We start from the raw sequence: 20215 nt of genomic DNA, 5'->3' as shown, positions 1-20215 counted from the left end.
TGGCCCTGATTAATTACTAAAAATAATATGGCAGATGATTTATATGTGGGCCTGTGCCATCTTCTGAATTACTGCTGAGATTTTTCTTTCAACGTGTGTGCCTTTAAAACTTTCCACATCTGCTTCTATGTTGGTTAGTTAACACTCAGATTTTGGGCTTAGGGCAGGATGCCCATGTGGTCACTTCTACAATTAAGAAAACACCCTTTTAATGCATATTTGTATCAGTTTCTCTCTGCTTTAATGTACTGGAAAACACCAACCTTACGTAAAATTTTTCAGAACAAATAAGTTGTGAATCTAATGCAAATGTTAAGGGAACTTCATATAATTAATATTAAGTACATTGATATAATATTAATTAGTAAAGTTCATTAATATTGGGTTTGGACCTGATGATCTCTGGAGATCCCTTCCAACCCCTACGATTATGTGATTCTGTGATCTTTCCTTTCCCACAATCTGTGTATATTTTGCATCTTATTTTAGTGATATTCTTTACATTAACAAATTATACCACTAAATACAAGCTGTACAGTCAGGTAGTTAGCATTATTTTGTCTTTCTGCATAGTATGTGTTTTGAAAGAGTGTCTTTCTTTCCTGGGGACTTGGAATGAGTACTGGGAGCTTATTTGGAAAACTGTCAAGATAACTGCTTATTTTGACATTCAGAGCATAATCTTTTAAGGCAACTAACCTGAGAAAGCACCATTCAGAGGTGCCAGGAGAGTGTATTGGCCTTCTGGTCTTAGAAAAGATGTTAGTCCTAGCTGTGCCACCAGCTCTTTGAAAGTAGTCTGCTGAGCACCCCCAAGTTCAATGACTTGTTTAGCTGCAAATAAAGGAATAAGAAAAGGTATTTTAATACAGCATTTATTCCTTTTCTTGATTTGAGTTCTCCATGCTTATCCATAACAATATATCTAGGTAAGATTGAAGAAAATGTCTTGAATGTAACTAGTTTTTAATAGTACACATCACTGACCAGAATCAGGAATTAGCACTTGATCAATGAGGTGAATAACACCATTGCTTGTCACAATATCTTTCTGTTTCACCATCTTCACTCCATTCACAGTCAGACTTTCACCATCACAACCAATTTCAACTGTGTTTCCTTCCAAGGTTTCATAGACAGCTCCACCTGTGATGGCTTCAGAGCACTGGAGAGTGTTTAAAATATGGAACTTTACAAGAGCTGCAGAGAAAAGAACAGGAAGTTCATATATAGGTGTTTGGACATATATATTCATATATATATATAAAAATCACATATAGGTGGAGATAAATTATTATCTACACTATTTTTAATAGTGTACTAGCTTATCTAGCATATTTTCACTCGGATTGTTTTTTGAAGGTTACGTTTATGAGAATTAATTCCGTATGCCTCTGAACAACATGTATGGTCAAAAATTTTCAGTATGCTTTATGTTATCAAAAGTCTGCCAGTTTTGCCGTGATCTGCATATAACAATGTATATAATTCGGTGAATGCAGATGATACGCTCCAAATGGCCCTCTAAATACAAAGCCAGCCCCAGCTTCATGTTTTATTATGCCTCAGTATATAAGTGACATTCTATCCTCTGTGTGTACCAAATAATCAGCCAAAAATTCCTGAAAGCAAATCGAAAAAATCAATAAAAGAGCCACAACAGAAAAGCTGTGCTATTTCAGGATTCCATTTTTGGTTGTTGCCTCACATTAAAAGTAGCCCAGATTCCTCTTTTCACCATTCTCCATTGAGATACTGCACTGTGACTTAGGCTAGTGAAACAAGGGAGAACTTTTTTCGTGCAATGGAGCTTATTCACAAGAACAGACAGGTGGCCTTCCATTTCTTAGTGGTCCATAACATTACTGTTCACACAACAGGCTGATTCAGTTTTCATTTAGATTTATTGTCATTCTGAGAAGAATATGGGTTTTGACTGCTATAGTTCATCAGAATACATAGTATGAATTCAGCTCAACTTCCAGGGCAGAACTTGCCTTTTACAAGAACATACCCTGCTTAGGTGAAAAAGCTGTTAATGAGAAAACTAGGAAAGAATCCCACATTGAGATAGCCCTGTAGTCTCTACAGGAACTATACAGCTGATCTATTAGAAAAGTCAATGTGCCTGTATTTTTACAGTTCCCTTTAAAATATTTTGGAAACTGAAGTTTTCAGTTAATCTAAATCCTTAAGTAACTGGAATAATTAGACGGAAGAAGTAACTCCTCCTATGTATATGAAAGTATAGGTGCTTAATTTCAGAGCTGCTAGGATATATAGTTTCTACCACCTGATCCATTCACCTGTACTTTTCATTTGTAAAAAAATGTTACATACCTTCAGAAGCCACTTTGTCACCCATGATCCTTTCTAAGACTCCCCTTGGAAGTCTCTCAAAAGCCTCATTAGTGGGAGCAAAGAGTGTGTAATGACCAGGCTTTCCAAGAATATCCAAGACATCTGATGTGATGGCAGCAGCCTAGAAAAAATATCTGGTTATTAATACCAGTTACTTAAGATATTAACAAAATATATTAGCTGTCAAGTTTAACCTAGTGCCCACAGGTACTTTAATGCTAGACTGAGATCAGCGTTTAGAAAAATGTATTAAAACATAATTGACAAAAAAGAATCGAAATTTTGTGGGGAAAATGTGTCTTGATATAGGGAGTTACCTCCTTCATTAAGCACACTGTCATCAATACCTTCTGACACAGGTGGCAACAGGGCAGAAAGATTTAGTATTATGTCTTGAACTTTCAAATAAAAATGTGAACGTAAAGGTTTAGACAAATTATATAAAAGGAAATCATCTATCAAAGCTAATAATTTGGTCCTGGGAGAAAAAAAAAACCACCACATTATAGGTGTATGACTAATTTGATTAAGTACAGGGAGAAAGTTTTGAATCACAACTGGAGTTTGAGGGGTGACTTCACTGTTCTCTACAGCTTTCTGAGGAGGGAAAGAATCGAAGGATGTGCTGATCTCTTGCCCATGACATTCTATGGCAGGACACATGGGAATGGCTAAAAACTACATCATGGAGGTTCAGACTTGACATTAGGAAGCATTTTGTAATTAAGGGTTGTCAAATACTGGAGTAGACTTCCTAGAGAAGTGGTTTATGCCCCAAGTGTCCAAAGACAATTGGACAATTCCCTTGAAAACATCCTTTGACTTTTGGTCAGCCCTGCCTGGACTAGATGGTTATGGTAGCTCCCTTCCAATTGACAAAATCCAATCTAGTCTATTCTATTCTCACACTTGGAGGCCAGGAAAAATTATCTCTGGGGTTTTAATCCATAAAAGGTTAGTTCTGTGTAAATTGAGACACAATCAATTAATAATTACTGTAATGAAGTAGAGGTAAGCAGTCTGAGCTAAATAAAGCCAAATTCAATACTTAAAAAAATTATAATCCCTTTTATTCCTTAAATAATTCTTCTTAACTTGCTTATAAACTGTCCAACTTCACAATTTCGGTGTTTATATTATTGGATTAATCCTAAAAGAGACTATTATAGCAGTATTTATTTCTTTGGTGTGTTCTATCTGTCCTCATTCAAATCAAAGACTGAAGAAAAAGAACAACGCACAAAAAGTAATAAAAGATATTGTGAGTATATATGATGGAATAAAAGGGTAATATAATAGAGTATGCCAATATAAATGAAAAACAGATTTTCTAGGAAAAGAACACATGTAAAAATGAACACGTATGGACTTGAGCAACTATTTTACTCCATTAAATATGAAATTCTATTAGCTCAACCTAGGACAGAAAGGTAAGTGCATACTAAACTGGCAAACTCAAGATGGGAATAACTGTCCTGAAAAAATAAGTCATATTAGAGTCTCAGGGCTAATGTTGTGTAATGATTTCATTACACATTTGTTTCATTGGAACCAAAGTCATTAAAGTGCAGAGGCATACAAACAGTAATTCAGATATATGTGCTACAAACAAGAACTCTGCCCTCTGAAAATTCAGAAAGGCAAAGTGCAATGTGATGCAACTGAAAGATGCTAGCATGCATCCTAGAAAACAGTGTTTTCAAGCAGAGTTGGGGAAGTAGGCAAGTGAAAATAAAAGGAATAGGTAAAACCTTATCTAGGTGAAAATGCTTACACTTCACAGAAGTTAAACCCAAACAGAAAAGATACAGGAAAGAATGCACAGGAAAAAATAAAATAGAGGGCTTCTTTTTCAACTGGAGACTGGGGGCTGCTTTTTATATTCAACTTTTTTTAAGGGGTTAAATTATATGGTTGCATATAACTCTTTTGGACTGGATGTGAGGGATTCAGAGTGTCTTTTCTACATTTATGCCTCTGAATTTTTTAAAATAATCGTTATTTATATATTTATTGAGAAGATGGAGGAGGGAAAACAGTTATTTGCTAAACCTTGGCACATCTTTTAAAACATGTACAGAATGAAATACCATTTGACTGAGCAGAAATCTTCTAGAAGGAGAAATTAGAAACTTGGACAGAAAAAAACCTGCTTCCTCTTTGCAATAAAAATCCTCCCTACATGTATCTACTGGTGTTCTGAAACTTGCTGTGAGTCAGGTTCTGCAATTTATTTGGGATTTTTAGCATTTTCTATCATCCATTTTGAAATTATTCCTATTTATGTAGCAGCAGACACTGTAAAGTTCTTAGACTTTTCACTATGACAGTGCTTGAAGAGAAGACACGTATGTAACAGGAACACCTTCCTATTGATGTGATCCCATTAGATGCACAGAGGAGCAGAAGCAGGCTCCTTATGTAAAATATAATTTGCCTTTTATATAGCTCGATTTGCAATATTAGCTGGAATTCTTAATTTAATTTATATTGAACTAACACTTCTTACTTCCGGGTATCATATACCAATAGAAAGGAAAAACTAAAAGACCAGAGAAGATTTTTTTTTTTTTCTTCTTGTCTACTTACTCTGAGAGATGAAAGATCATCCTCAACTTCGATGAAATCTTGAATGGTATTTCCAACAGCAGTCAGGACACGATCAACGACATGAACAACACCATTGGTAGCAATCTGGTTTCCATGAATGATCCTGGCACAGTTAACAGTAACAACCTATATTTGAAGAATCGAGCAGGAGAAGATTAAGCATTACTTTGATCATACACTGGGAATCTGATTCTTACAGATTGGTAATGTATGTACTGTACATAATGTATTCATTATTATTTTAATTTTTATTTTAATTTTTAAGCAAAACCTTACAAGATTTTAAAAGTTGACAAAGTTTCCTGAAAGCTGCGAGCAGATATATTCAGGCTTAGTTGATTTATATTCATGTTTTAAGGCTAGGTGGAGAATGGATTTAAAGCAGCCCTGAGGAGGACTTGGGGGTGTTGGTAGACAAGAAGCTCAACATGACCCAGTGGTTCATGCTTGCAGCCCAGAAAGTCAAACATGTCGTGGGCTTCACCAAACAAAGCATGAACAGCAGGTCAAGGGAGGCGATTCTGCCCCTCTATTCTGCTCTGCTGAGACCCCACCTGGAGTACTGCATCCGGATCTGGGGTTCCCTGTCCAAGAAAGATATTGAGCTAATGGAGAGGCTCCAGAGGAGGGCTGCAAGCACACAAGATGATCAGAGGGCTGGAGCACCACTGTTATGAAGCCAGGCTGAGAGAGTTGTGCTTGTTCAGTCTGGAGAAGAGAAGGCTCCAGGGAGACCTTATTGCAGCCAATTTATGATTCTATGGGTTTACTTATTATTGCAATTATTCAGATTTGTTTTCCATATCTGGTTATTATGATGATTGCATTGGGTTTTCCTGTAACCTGTAGTCCAATATTTAAGGCAACAAAGATGAGTGACTTGACTGGGAGATTTTCAGCATTATGATTTTTTTTCCCCAGCAAAATAATGGATGTGTGTCCCCTGTGATCTTAAATGATTTTACCACACACTCCAATTAAAATAAGGATCTGATTTAATGCCATTTCATAACCATATGAAGATTAATATTAGATTTTGCTCTCAAATGTATTGTGACTCTCTATTTTGGCCACAAAAGGCTTTGTCTTTCAGGAAGGAGGTTCATTCTCATCTGAACTTTGATTTCAAAATGGCAAACAGCAGATGTTTTTTCATTCTTTCTTAGTGATTAGTCTACACAGAAGAGATAATTTCTTGAAGAGAAAATTTAACTTGCTAGATGCTAAACTTTATATATACTGTTTTCTTAGCTATAGAAGGTAATAAAGGAAAGAGTAATGGCTATAACTGAATAATTACATTAGGGGAAAGAGAAAAAAAGGAATACACTTACCCCATTAGGATAATGGTTAATAAGCAATTTCTGGTCATTATACATAGACACCAGAGTCATGCCATTCTTAAGATCTTTTGTCAACATGCGCTTGTTTACCATGTGGTGATGGAGAGCATTATATAGTTCAATATTTACATTGTCAATCAAATTCCTGTGTATTTCCTGAAGAAGAAAGGAATGTAATGAGAAACTTAAAAATATTCTTCCAGTCAGAAAATTCTTTACCTTCACATATGATTTCAATATATTCAACAATTTATATTTCCTGTTAGAAGACAGCTATGATACCTATCTCTCTGGCTCTACTTAAATGATGATTTAGTCTGATTTGCTTACAAATGGAAGACAAGAATTCTCATCAAAGATAAGTCGTGGAAGGACCTTTGGTACAACATTTGTTTAAGTAAAACTGTTACTAAAAGAAGGGCACCTGAATCACCAGCAAAGTACAATTATACTCTATAAAATGCAATGGCTAGAATTTTCCCTAAATTTCCCTAGAATTTTCTGGTCATTTTCCCTAAAACTCATCTATCAAGAGTAACAATATTAATATTTGTCATGCAAGGGCTTAAATAAGAAAGACTTAGAGTTCTTAATACTCCGGAAAATAAATTCAGGCTCTGTAGCTTGATGAATGCATATTAAACATGTAAGTTCTTTTATTATTATTTGTGTCGTTTCATTTTATATCAAAGAAATCAATATTGTTGTGCGCGCGCACACACAGACACACACACTTACTGAACTTAATTGTTCCCAGGCTTCATTGCTAGGTGCAAAGAAAGTGAATGATCCTGGTCCCTCAATCTCTTCTCTTAGCTTTGATATCTCAGAGTACTCCTGTGTGGAGGTGGCTCCCACAATACCAAGTGTGCCATATACATGATCAATAGGAGCAACTAAAATAAATATAAGTGAAAAATACTGTAAACTCTCAGTCATCCAGGTACTCATGATCAAATGCATTTTGTTTCTTTTGGTTAGGCAATAATATTGGCTTTCTGAAACTGTTAAAATCAATATTAAAACAATATGCTTGAATTAAAATTCCATTCTCAACGTACTCAGAAAACCATCCAAACACATCTGCTTATTTATTTTTGTGGTTTGCTTAATGAAAAAATATTGAATATTGTAACATTTTCTTTAGAAGACTTGTCATGTTTTGTGCCAACCTAACCTGAAATGGGAGGGCAGGAGTAAATACAATCTATAATCGCAAAAATTCAATTAAATATGTCTCATTTGGTCATGTTGGACTCCAAATAATCTTGTGAGGCCTCTCACTCTTCTTCTACACTGAGGTTTTGTTTTGAGTGGCAGGATTTTGTAGGGGAAGGGAGGATGGGGAGGAATATATGAAATATATTCCTTCTCAAATTATTTTTCCGTGCTGCAATTAATTTTATTTAGCACAAAGAGGAGAAATTAGGATTTTCTGTTCTTTTTCACTCCTTAATTTATTTAAAGCCTATAATACACTTTTAGTAATTAAGATTCTAGTCTTCTCAGGGAAAGAAATAAAAAGAATTTAGACATGCCATACTTCAAGTTCTGGGTTTCTGACTTCACTGGTATGCTTTAGGTTGTTCTGGAGTGTGATGGGAATAGGAATAAATGTTGGCCAAGAAGGCCAACAGCATCCTGTCCTGTATTAAGACTATTGTGGTGAAATAGGACTAGGGAAGTAATTGTCCCCCTGTACTCAGTGCTAGTGAGGCCCCACCTCGAGTACTGCATTCAGTTTTGAAAGTCTCCTGTGTTGTAATGCTTCTCATATACTGACTCATCCATATGAAAATAAGCTTGTACCTGCAGGACATCCTCTCGTACCATCCATCTTCATATAGCCAGGACAGCACTCATATAAGACAGTTCTGTGGGATACAGACAAAACCACAATTAAATAATATACAAGAAAAGATATACTAATTTTAGCTGAGTCTAATTTTACATTTTCTTATTTAATATTTTGGTTTCTAAGTACACATTCTGCAATTATTCATCTCTTTTTTACCATTCAACCTTTTACTGTATAGACTACAAATTGATTGTATTTTCTAAATGCAAAGGTTTTGAATCAAACTTAATAATGGTAGTAATTTTATAAAGTGCTAGGAAGGAACATGGGAGGGGATGTAGAACTCATGTAGAATTATTAAAAGATGGTGGGACCAGAACAGCAGCTGAAGAAAATTTATTTAAGAGATCTGTTATTAAAAGTTTAGATGGGATTGAAGAAAGGGAAAAATAAAGGAAGTGAGGACATCAAGAGAAACTGATGGCAGCAGGGTTGGAAGGGAAGAATTAAAAAATTTAATGATCTGAACAGAAATTAAAATGGCAAAACTACATGAGGTCACCTAAGTACTGGATATAGGAACTAAACAGGTATTTAAGAGAGGGTCCTGTGCATTGTATGGTGAGAGGAGGTGGTGAAATATTTCCTCAGTTTTTCAACCATGCTCAGTAATGTGGGAGAGAACTAATTAAAAACAGATATATAGCATGCTATAGAGAAGGAATTCACTAAAGACTGGATGGATGGATGGATGGATGGATGGATGGATGGATGGATGGATGGATGGATGGATGGACGGACCCAAGGGAAGGTTCATTGGAAAATACAGTGAGGACGAAAACCGGACTGCAAGAAATCAAAAACAGAGTATGTCATCACAGCACACAATTATGTCAATAAAATATTCTCATTCTTGAATGTATATAAGCTATACATAACAGCAAAACAGGGCTAACTGATAATTCTCACTCAGTTTGGCAATGTCTTAGAAGATGTAATGTCTTCTTAAATGATATGACAGAAATAAAAGCTCCATCAAAGATCTGCTTGGCAAATTCTTCTCTTACATGAAACAGAAAACCCACTAAAGTTCTCAGAGGTTTGATTTTGGCTCCTCAGGAGCCAAATTTTTAAAACATAACAATTCAGATATCACTTTTGAAATTATGGTACTCTGTGGAAAAAAGTGTACACAAGGGAAAATTGCACATAATTTATTATTTTTATAGGTGTGGCTGATGTTTGCAGTGCTGGAGTTCTGAACACTAATTCCTTGAAAGTTTTTGCTGAGTCTTTACCACTACATTCCAGTTTTGAGTTTGTAGACTCTTTGGTGGCAGCTGAGTACACTTCTCTCATTTTTCATATACTGAAGGTGACAAAACATTAACCAGAATCACATTAAAATCAACAGCTTATTCAAATGAAAAGTTGGACTTTCAGTATCTAAACTACTGGAGGAGATTAAAAAATGAAAATATACTGGAAGAACAACAGCATTACAAAACATGATTTTAAAAGTAGGACTGTAATTCCATAATTGACAGTAATCTGATACAGCTGGTGAAGTTTAAAGAATATTTTATAAAAACACATAGTCTGTTATTTCTCTGTGCTGTGAAAACATTTGGTCTCCATCCCCTCATCTACATATAGACGCATGACATATTGACCCTTTTGCCATGTGCATGGTTTCAACTGAGAAGCCATATATCAAAGGTATTTGTATAGTTCTTTTTAATACATCTCTTTCTGTAAAGTGATTCCCTGAATTGCTGTTTCTTGGGAATGCAAGAATAGCATATGGTTTAGGCTACAGATTTTCCAATAATGGAATAAACCTTATACTCTACTTTCTTGTGGCATCCCTGCCAGAAGCTAATAAAAATGAAAATCTGATTAAAGGAAACTGTGTAGCAGAATAAAAGTCAGAATGTTCTCCCAACTGTGTGTGAACTGCTTTGTCATGAGAAAATATTTTTTCCTTCCATGGAATAGAAAATATCTCCCCTCACCTCCTGAGCTGGTATGAGAGACTGCAGTCTTAATTAGCTTTTGGAAAAATGAAAAAGGAAGCTGAGTTATAAACACAGCATAAGACATGGCAAGTTTAGTCTTCTCACCATATCCAACAATGACACAATTAATGAAAGGCAGAAAATTGGCTGAAAAACATAGTTAAGAAAGAAAACGCTTCTTCAGCCAAGCATTACAAGATCAGTTCCTTTTTTACTGTGCAATTTGTTACGTACAGCCCAGGCTTATTTTCAGGCATAAAGGGTTACTGTAAACTTCTATCTACAGTACTCGTGTTTCCTTACAGTTGCAATTAGAAGGTCCATATATCAGCTGTGATCAAAACATAGTAAGAAAGATGGAATGGGAGGAAAGGGTTCTAAATGGACAATTCCATCGTGAGGTTAGAACCAGATAAAACTCAGTACAAGATGCAGTTCCTCAGCACCACACTTGTTTTGACACAGCGCATGGGGGAGCATGATCTCAGGTCATAAGTCACCCTCATCTGTATCTCCCTGCTAGTTCAGTATAAGATGGTGCCCAGGTGCAGAAAGCAGTCACTCGAATAACATTGTATTATGGATGCTTTTGTGTTGGGAGTTTTTGTTGTTTGTTTGTTTGAGTTTTTTCATTCCGTAAGTTGTTGAGGTTTTGTTTAGCACAAAATTGTTCTGACCTCATCCAAAGAAATATATTCCAGAGGAAAAAGGGGCAGAGCTGCACTGCCTAATGCCCTTGCTATTCTTGGCTAACAGAGACGGGTCTCAGTTTACTCAGATCAGCTCTGTGACTCATCTGTGTCTACCTTTTGCTGGCATGGAGATAAAATACTGCATAGAAACAGTGGAAAGGCTTCTGGTTCAATAGACTTTGATTTTAGCAAATCTTTATGTTGCATCCCAGTTGGAAATTTGCAGTAGTGTGTAGCAAGTGTAAATAAAAGCATTCTTAAAAAAACTTTTTTTCCAGATCATATATACCAGTTAAGGAGGACTTGTTGACGTGGAGATATTAACAGAAGAGCAACCATTGTCCTTTGGCTTAGCATTCCTATTAAAGTAATCTCTTTAGTCATGTCTACATTCCTATTTTGAGTACACAGAGTGTAAAATTCCCATTAACAGCTAAGCCTAAGTTATAACAGATGCTCTATTACAGCCACAAAACACCTCACCAGGAGTTCTATAACTTAACTTAGCCTCATACACAGTGTTTCCCCCCTCTAGCCTAACTCTGTGAGTGCTTGTACAACGTTAGGAGTGTTGGAAGAGGAGGGAGAAGATAAATGATAGCTTTGTGCCCAAGTCCACCCAGTCCCTCTACTCAATGTCTTCAGTTGGTTGGATGTAGCAGGCTTCTTTCTTGGGGCTCTACACAGGTTCTGCAAAATATTTTATAGCTTACATCCCTCTGAATTCTAGTAAGTAAAGAGAAAAAACTCATGACCTGACTTTAGTTCAATGAGTCCAAAACTGTCTGTTACTTCAAACTCTTTTTCCTGACACCTGAAGGTATCTATCATTGCATTTCACTTCTGGACCTTAGCAAAGTAATGAATTCCCTGTCAGATTTGTGCTGAGAGTAGGCTTTCTTTCATGGGAAGACATGACATCTATCTAGGAATAAAACCACAGGAGTAGGTTGCTTTCCAAAACTGACTTTCAGGATATCCAAGTTTCAGTCTAAGTCATTTTCAGGAAATACCCTTCTTCCCAACATGTCTGTAGTGGAATAAAGTGCATTGCCAAACAAGTCAGTGGTATGGCAGACTTTATGCAAAAGGTGAAGTATTTTGGATGCCTTGCAGCATGTCCACTGAGGGAAAGGGAAGCCAGTATTATAATGCCACCTGGAGGAGAAGGAAAGATTTTGATAAAAACTATAAAACTATGAGTTCTGAAAAAATAATGAAGGTGGAGGTGGAGCAAAGGACTGATTTGGACCAGTCCAGCTTCACTGGAAAAATTTTTGCCATCATCAAAATGGATACAAATCTGAAATTTGTATAAAAAATAGATTCTGCCCTGTCTGGGTTCGTTTGGAAAAACCTACACACAATCAAAATGAGAGAGAGTGGTTAGGGTTCCAGGCTGTCAACCTAAGAATCTTCTTGAGATATAGAACGATCAGATTGCTTGTCTGGACAGGATGTTCATTACAAGCTATGTCACTCAAAGATACACACTATGTACCTTACCGCTGTTAGTTTCTTCTACCTCCATACGGAAGTAATTAGTAACCAATAAAGTTTAGAATAGCACAAAGCTTAGGATGATGGCTTGGCCCCTGAAAATCAGATCTTTCCCTCAGGTCTGGTGGGGTCATGGCATCATTATTCGTGTCTAGTCTGACTTTAGAGTTGAGACTTCAAAGACATGGCAGTGCTTGAAAGGCAAGAGTGTTGGAATCAGTTTGTATCGGAAGTATAACTCAGCTCCATTAATTTATGGTATGTTGGCAGAGCATTGAAAACATTTGCTTGGAAAGAAAATGGGAGGAAACTTCCTCCTACTACATTTTTCCCTTTTTCCTACCGATCCATCCAACATTGTATTATGACATATAACATCTTTCAGGAATCTCAAAAAATACAAAGCCTCTGACACCCAACAGGACCAGTAGAAACCAGAGTCCAAGCCCATTTCAAATCCTTGCCTGACTTCCATCTGATTTACATGTCTAATTTTAACAATGCAAAAATCATCACTGAAAGCATTTTTCTTACCTAAATGGTCATTTAGGAGTCTTAATCAGTTTTACATTAAAATTATAGGAAAGAACTATTAATATAATTGTTTCTCAGCCAAGCTAAATTAGCTGAAAAAATAATAAAAATGTAAAGATGTTTTTGGTTGCTTTTTATTTTTTTAATAGGAAAAGGATATTTTTTACATTATGAAAGTGACGTACGTGTAGATGCACTGAACAGAGCAGGAAAGACTGTAGCCATATTAGCACTGTTAGCTATGCATGCACAGTCTGCATTATTTTTTGTGCCTCTCACAAATCCCCAGCACAAATTCAGGCTGTGTGGGTATCTAATCCTGTGTCAAAACAGAATTCTTTGAACTTCTGAAAAGACCCATCCAATTAATTTCATACTATCTTACAAATTGTTACAGTTTTAATTTAAAAGTATTCTGCTTATAAAAATTCATTTGGATTCAATGTGAGTTATGGGTAATTGTTAAAATTTAAATATGTCTTCTTTTTTGCCTTTTTTTCTAATCTAATCCCATTTTTTCTAAATTTAGAAATATGGTTTTAATGGAAAATGTGGATCCTATTTATTAATGACTTTGACAGGAGAATAAAAATATGACTAATTAATTGCAATTTTTCAGTCACTTCTTGTTCAAGCTCTCCTTTCCAGTTTACTTAGTCAATTATTTTTGAGCAGAAAAGCATTTTAAAGAGAATTAAAGAGCTTATTTATAAGAGAAATTGTCTTTGACTGCCTTATGTGGCTAACACTGCAGATATTTTTCTTCCCTATTAACCTCTGCTAAGAAAGCCTTTGACACAGGAACAAAAAACCCCCTCTATTCCACATTACATTAACGTCTAAATGAGTGGTTGATGTTCATTAGGAAAGTTTTAAAGACAAACCTTACTTTAAATGGAGTTAAGTTCCTCATATGTAACATTTGTACTTGTACAAATATAACTACATGTATATGTTTTAGAGCACACAATCTCTCAGTAGCTCTTCAAATTGTGTGCTTAGATATTACTTGGCCAATTTTAAGAGGTTTATGGGTTTTCACTAAGTGACTCCTAATACCCTAAGACAGAGTTGCAACTGGATCACAGCTTCCCTGTCCACTCAAGCCTTTCTGAAAATGTCACCCCAGACCTATTTGGACATTGTAAGAGAATAATGGGAAAACAAAAGTAGTGATTTCCTGTGACAACTGCTGAGAAATTTATCCAAGTCATTTCATAACAGCAAGAGAAAATGTGGTACATGAGAAAAACATTACTGTATTGGGTAAACAAGGTCAGCCTCTGTTAAATTACTTAATTCTAAGTGAGACAAGTGGGAAAGACCAAGTTCAAACCAAAGGTATGTGTTAATGCTCTGAAGCTGCTCTATGAGAGACCCTGATATTATTGGCTTTTTTTTTGTCACAGAGATGGCAACAAGTTGCATTCAGAGAAGCAGAAACTGAAACATACACAGCAATTGCAAAAGAATGTTGAATTTACACAGACTTAAGCTGTATCCACAGCCTTATTTGATTTTATTTATTTATTTTCTCTTTTTTTTCATTTGTGAAAGGTGTGGTCTGAGAACACAGCTCTGCTGGGAAATGCTGAGTTCTTTTCACAACTGGCCTCCTAGGTCTCCATGTGTTCTTGGGGTGGTCACTTAACCTCATATCTCTTTGTGTGTAAAATAAAGCTTTGAATACTTGAGTCAGGGAAGCATTGCTGAAACTAATACTTGGAAGCCTCTTGAACTAAAAAAGGACTACATACAGTGCTGTCATTTTCACTTTCCACTCCTTTTTTGATTATTTTTGGCAACAATTACTGGTGATTTTAGAAGCAACTGAAGAGAAGCTGTAACCCTGTAAAGGTATGAACTGAATTATTCCTGACTCTGCATTTGAAAGTTAGCTTGCCTCTGATGAAAGGAGATTTTTCTAATTGTGCATTATACTGTCTCAATGAGTGGGGTACAGTTTTGAAATAGAATACTCACGCTTTCTTTCCACAGATGGCTCCCTGGTACCAGTTTCTGCAGGTACTGAAGTATTTCTTTTTTGTTCCCATAACTTGCTGAAGGGCACAGACATTTGGGCTGTAGGTAGGAGTGAGAAACGTTTTAAAAACAAGTTTCTGTACATATTTGGAAAAGTTTATATGATATAGCAGCAAATACAGCTTCTGTTGAGCAAGAAATTAACATCTGGATTCACTTCCCAGGGCAGGTGTGCTTTCAAGCAACCACAGTGCTTATGAAGTACTCCCCTGGGACTGCCTGGGTAAGTTCCTTGGCAAGGCCACCCTCCCAGCAGGGACAGAAGATTCCCTTCCATTCTGTTTTGACCTTCTGTCTGGAGTGGGGAGCGATTGCCAGCTGTGCCTAGTCAAGTCTCAATGCGTCTTAAATTTCTCCCTCCCCCCTGTGAAGTGAATTAATTACCAGGGACCAAGCTGTGAATACCATCAGGCTCTTTTCATTAAAGTTTTTGTCTTGTACACATCTGTGAAGCTGGAGGTCATGGGGAGATGGGGAAGAAGAGTGCCTTGTTCTTTATGTAGAAGGAAACCCTGTCTTCTGTAAATCAATCAACTATTTTGATTACCAACCGTTTGGAGGACCGCAAACACCTAAGTAAACATTCTGGGAATTACTGGGGACCAAAGGGTAAATTGGCATGTAAATACAAGGAGTCACAGATTTTGAATGAGGAATAACTTTTCCTTAGCATGGTAGTGTACAGAAGAGGAATTTCTTGAGGGCACATTCCATAGAGCAAAAGCATTTGGTCAATAGTTTGTATAGTTCTACAATTAAAAAAAAACTCCACAGTTAAAAATTTAGAAGATAAGTTTTACAGAAATGGGAAGACAGTGAACTTTTTTATTTAGACAGCTCAGGGGTTGTGTGTGTGTGTGTGTGTGTGTGTGTGTGTGTGTGTGTGTGTGTGTGTGTGTGAGAGAGAGAGGCACAGGGAATTCCACAAAGGAAGATTGTATGGTAAAAAACCCTTATTCACAGAACATTTTTTAATTAAGAAGACTGAAGGAAAATATGTTTAGACACATGTGTCTCCCTGACACAAACTGTTCAAATTATTTCCATGTCTCTGAGAAGCCTGGTTTGTAAGCATTGTCTTTTACGTACCCTGCCGAGCAACTTACTGCTGCAGTGCTCTAGTGGGAACAGAACTTTTACAAAGGGATTGTAGTGTATATTCCCATGTAACAAAACATTTGAAAAGAGTTCATTCTTTTCATTGGGATGTAATTAAGAGAGCAAACGCTGAGGAATAGGTAACAGCTCTATTGAAAGGTTTGAAAACATACATTAGATATCTCTGATATCCCATTAAATTAATTGTGAACTTTAACTAACTTCAATGACTCTGAAACACGTGTGTTTTATTCATTGAACAGGGGGATTTTAATCCACACTTTATGAAGTTTAAGTTTACTCTGTCTCCTTTTCAAACACCCCAGAAAGCTTTTTGTTTAGGAACAATTCTTTTATAACTAATTGAGAAAGAAACTTCTACTTGAATGTTACTAAGAATTTATAGGGAAAGCTCATATTAATATATTAGAAGAAGAAAAAGGAGAATGAAGATTAACTAGCACCCTTTTAAAATAGAAATAAGCTCCAGTTACTTACCCTTGGTCGCGTGCCCTTATTCGACTATGAGTTAAAATCTTGTCATAGTGAGCTGAAGCAGCTGCTTGTTCAAAAGCAGACAACAAAAAAATGGAAAAGGTGCATAAGAAAAAGATCTTCATCTTTAGTCCGCTGTTGCTTCTGGCAAGTCTAGAAGAGAGAACTGGCAAGGGGGCTGGAGAGCTGACAATTTATATACATGCTGGAAGGTGGTGGGAGGGAACGACAGGATCAACCTGAAACCTCGTACCACCCTCCTTAGAACAGCAGCTTTTGCTGCCAGCTGCAGTAACCTAAATTAGTACCATACATTAACCATATAAACCACTTTTTTTTAATCCCCAATTGACTAATTTCTTCCTTATTACAGAAGGCTTAGCATTTTATTCTGCTGACACAACAGCAGAGAAAGTTTGAAAAGTTTAGACTTTGACTTATGATTTGGTATTTATAGCACTGAAGCATCCAGAGGTCATGATCATTGCGTGTGGTTTAGTTCAAACCCAGGGGAAGATGTTGTCTGTTCCCATAAGAACTGCACTGCTTTCCTTTGTTTTCTGTGTCCTCAGAGTTATCAACTATGAGCTGTTTATTTAGTGAAATTGATGAAATTTCCAAGCAATACTTTTGTCAGTAACCTGGAACAGCAGTATTTTTTTTTCTGTATTGACCACACATTTGGATTATGATGTATTTACACAATCAAATTCAGTATTAGCTTCAATATTCATTTTAATTCTAATAATAATAGCTGCTATTACATAATGCTTTTATTCAGTGCCTTATGCTACCATATAAAAATCACTGTGTATCTGAAAATTTAAATATATACCTTTTATGCTTATTAATGAGTCCTTGGAAGCCTCTTGTGAGGTAAATGGAAAATTTAATTTTCATAGAAGCATACAATGCATTAGGTTAGAAGGGACTTTTAAAGGTCATCTAGTCCAAACCCACTCTAGTAAGCAGAGACAACTTTAATTAGATCTCATTTTTGGTCTGTAAATGAGGGAACTGAGGCAGAAGGATGAAGTGACAAGCTCAAGCCTTCAATGAAGTGACATGGAAGATCACCAGAGAAAGAGATTCCACAACCTCTCTGGGCAGCATGTCACCCTCAGAGTGAAGAACCGTTTTTTTCTCATGTTCATATGGAACTTTCTGTGCACCAGTTTGAGCCCATTGTCCAGTTTTCTGTCACTGGGCACCACTGAAAAGACTCTGGCCGCATCCTCTAGACATCGACCCTTTAGATATTTGGAAATATTGATGAGATCCCCTCTCAGTCTTCTCTTCTCCAGGCTAAACAGACCCAGATCACTCAGCTTTTCCTCATATGAGAGATGCTGCAGTCCGCTCATCATCCTCATAGCTGTCCACCAGACTCTTTCCAGTAGTTCCCTAAAACGTGAAGGAAAAAATTCTGCCATTTATATAGAAGTATTTGCATAGGAATACAGCTTCAAGGTATAGCTTATAGATCAATTCAATTCTTCTGAGGGTAAGGTCAATTCTAATAACAGCACTTTCCTCTAGCTTCTTCCTCCCAACCAGAGTGAGTAGTGGGGTGAATAACTGGAAATGGATGCAGTATTGGAATAACACACCTGGGACCAATATCTCGTTATAGAGCCGAGACTAATGGGGCAAAGAGCAGCAGGCAGAGACAATGACTGCTTCCTATACATCATTATAGGTGAAGGTTACAGCTAGCTATATAGACATTTGATGATTAAGATCATGCCTTACATAACCATAGCACTTCATGAATTCTGAGGTGAAGAACGGGAGCATGTAGTTAAATTACAGGGACCTGCTAAGGTCTGTACTCAACCTACCTGCAAATGACTCAAGGTAGCTCATGGAAGTATCAGAATCTCTAGACTTGCTGTGCATAAACTCAGTAAAACTTCATGCTTGAAACCATTACCATCAGATCAACTGACAGAGGTGATGAGTCAGTATTACAAGTTTTAAGAGAATGTCACTGATGCGCTTCTATTCTGCTCAGAGCTTTTAATCTCTTTCCATCCTTTGCAGAAGAAATACAGGGAGAACTATCACCTCTTAGATGTCTAACTATTACATTTCAAGCTGCTAATTAGCCTCAATTGATCACTCTTCACACTTCTCATTCTACAGATGAAAAATTGGTGACCCAGTCTTAAACTGCCTAAATTGCTGAGTGCCCCATTTGTTAATGTGAGTACCCAAATAGAGTAGGATATAATTCTTAAATTGGCAATTCTTATTAATAACAGCTTTCTCTTTTTTCTTTTTTTTTTTTTTAATTTGTCTTTGATTCTGATGGGTGCTGGACGTAATGGAAACAAATAGTGCTTCTAAGACCATTTATCTTCCCACTTCCTTACATTAATGTTATGAAACTCCCTTTTCCATTTCATAGGTAAAGAAGAAAAGGTCTGAATGATTATTATATGTCAAATGTATAACAGAAACACAGGAAACAGTGAATAAAGAAATCTGCAAATGTGAGTTCATATTAATTAACCAAATTAAAGGACAATCAACATTTAACCTTGTAGAAACCCTGGTGACGTTATATATAATGAAGAAAATATTAATAAAAAATGAGTCAATGCAGACGTAAAGTTCACTGAAACAGCACAAGGAAAAAATATCATAAGCCTGACTTTCTGAAAAACCTATAAAAAATTGAGTGAGTTGCTCCATAGATCCTAAAATGGATAAAGTTCAACTTTAACTGGAAATAACAGTTCTGAAAATCATCAACCCAGTGGGAGTTGCACAAAATTTTAATTAAAAAGTGTCACATTAAAAAAAAAACCCAATCCCTCCCCCACCCCCAAACTAAACCCAGAACGCATCAGGAGGAAAAAAACAGTCCAACTACATGAACCCTCTTCCTCATTTAGTTTTGTGTTTGCCTGAATATAAAACCAAATAATGAACTGATGTTTTGCCTGTGATATCATGGCTTAATGAACAGCATAATAGAATAACTTTTTATTTTGCCAAGTAAAATACAGCTGTGTTTAACCACTTTATTTTATTTTTCTTCTTTCACCTAAATGCTTTGTGTCATATTATACTTCCTAAATGAATTTATCTTGAAATTCCATTTATTAATGCTGCAAATCTAATGATGTGAATCCACAGATGTGAATTAATAGTTCCAGTAATAGGAATTTTTATTATCCACATCAGAAGAAGCATATCCAAAGGAATACCTGGAACAAGTGTGGAACAAGTGCTGATTTTCATCTTCCACGAGTGTAAATAGTGTCCAGAGGAAAAGTCTAAAAGTTATCTGCTACTCTGAATTGTTTCCTGTATTTCTCTAGAGACCTCTAGTGGAGACAACGCAGTAACAGTAAATTTCTCAAAGCAGCATTAAGTGTTTACACTAAGAGTATGTCATATCATAAAGCCATTTGTTGTATTATTTCTAAAAAGCATTAGTTTCATTGTATGATGAAATCCTTGCATTCAAAGATTTGTAGGGTTAAGTGTCTTTATATCAGAATGAAACTACAGAGCCACCTATTAGTCACTTGTGGCTAATTCTACTTGATGATGCAAAGAAATTTAGCAAATAAAAATGGAAGGAAATTAAAAGTTTTTCAAATATTCCCTCCCCAGGTAAAACTTGCAGATGTTTCAGATCATTTACAAAGCATGTCAAGTTGTATGTATATTCTGCTTTTTTATTTCCTAAATTCTTCATGCCTTTAATTT

General features: G+C 36.2%; 1 protein-coding gene across 5 annotated transcripts in view; it reads right to left on the bottom strand.

The window, feature by feature from the left end:
* The window catches only part of POSTN (periostin), a gene marked incomplete at its 5' end in the record, with an annotated part of 35954 nt that extends 19337 nt beyond the window's left edge, over positions 1-16617 (bottom strand). For all 5 annotated transcript variants that reach the window (XM_084264287.1, XM_084264288.1, XM_084264290.1 and 2 more), the window contains 9 exons: positions 700-834; positions 988-1200; positions 2341-2482; positions 4951-5097; positions 6306-6470; positions 7053-7210; positions 8124-8188; positions 14840-14938; positions 16496-16617. In XM_084264287.1, coding sequence (XP_084120413.1) covers positions 700-834; positions 988-1200; positions 2341-2482; positions 4951-5097; positions 6306-6470; positions 7053-7210; positions 8124-8188; positions 14840-14938; positions 16496-16617 — 1246 coding nt within the window. The remainder of the gene's footprint in view (positions 1-699; positions 835-987; positions 1201-2340; positions 2483-4950; positions 5098-6305; positions 6471-7052; positions 7211-8123; positions 8189-14839; positions 14939-16495) is intronic.
* Positions 16618-20215: the final 3598 nt, after the last annotated feature.

This window comes from Gallinula chloropus (assembly GCF_964237585.1).
Source record: "Gallinula chloropus genome assembly, chromosome: 1".
NCBI lineage: Eukaryota > Metazoa > Chordata > Aves > Gruiformes > Rallidae > Gallinula > Gallinula chloropus.
This window is presented reverse-complemented; position numbering and strand designations above follow the sequence as displayed.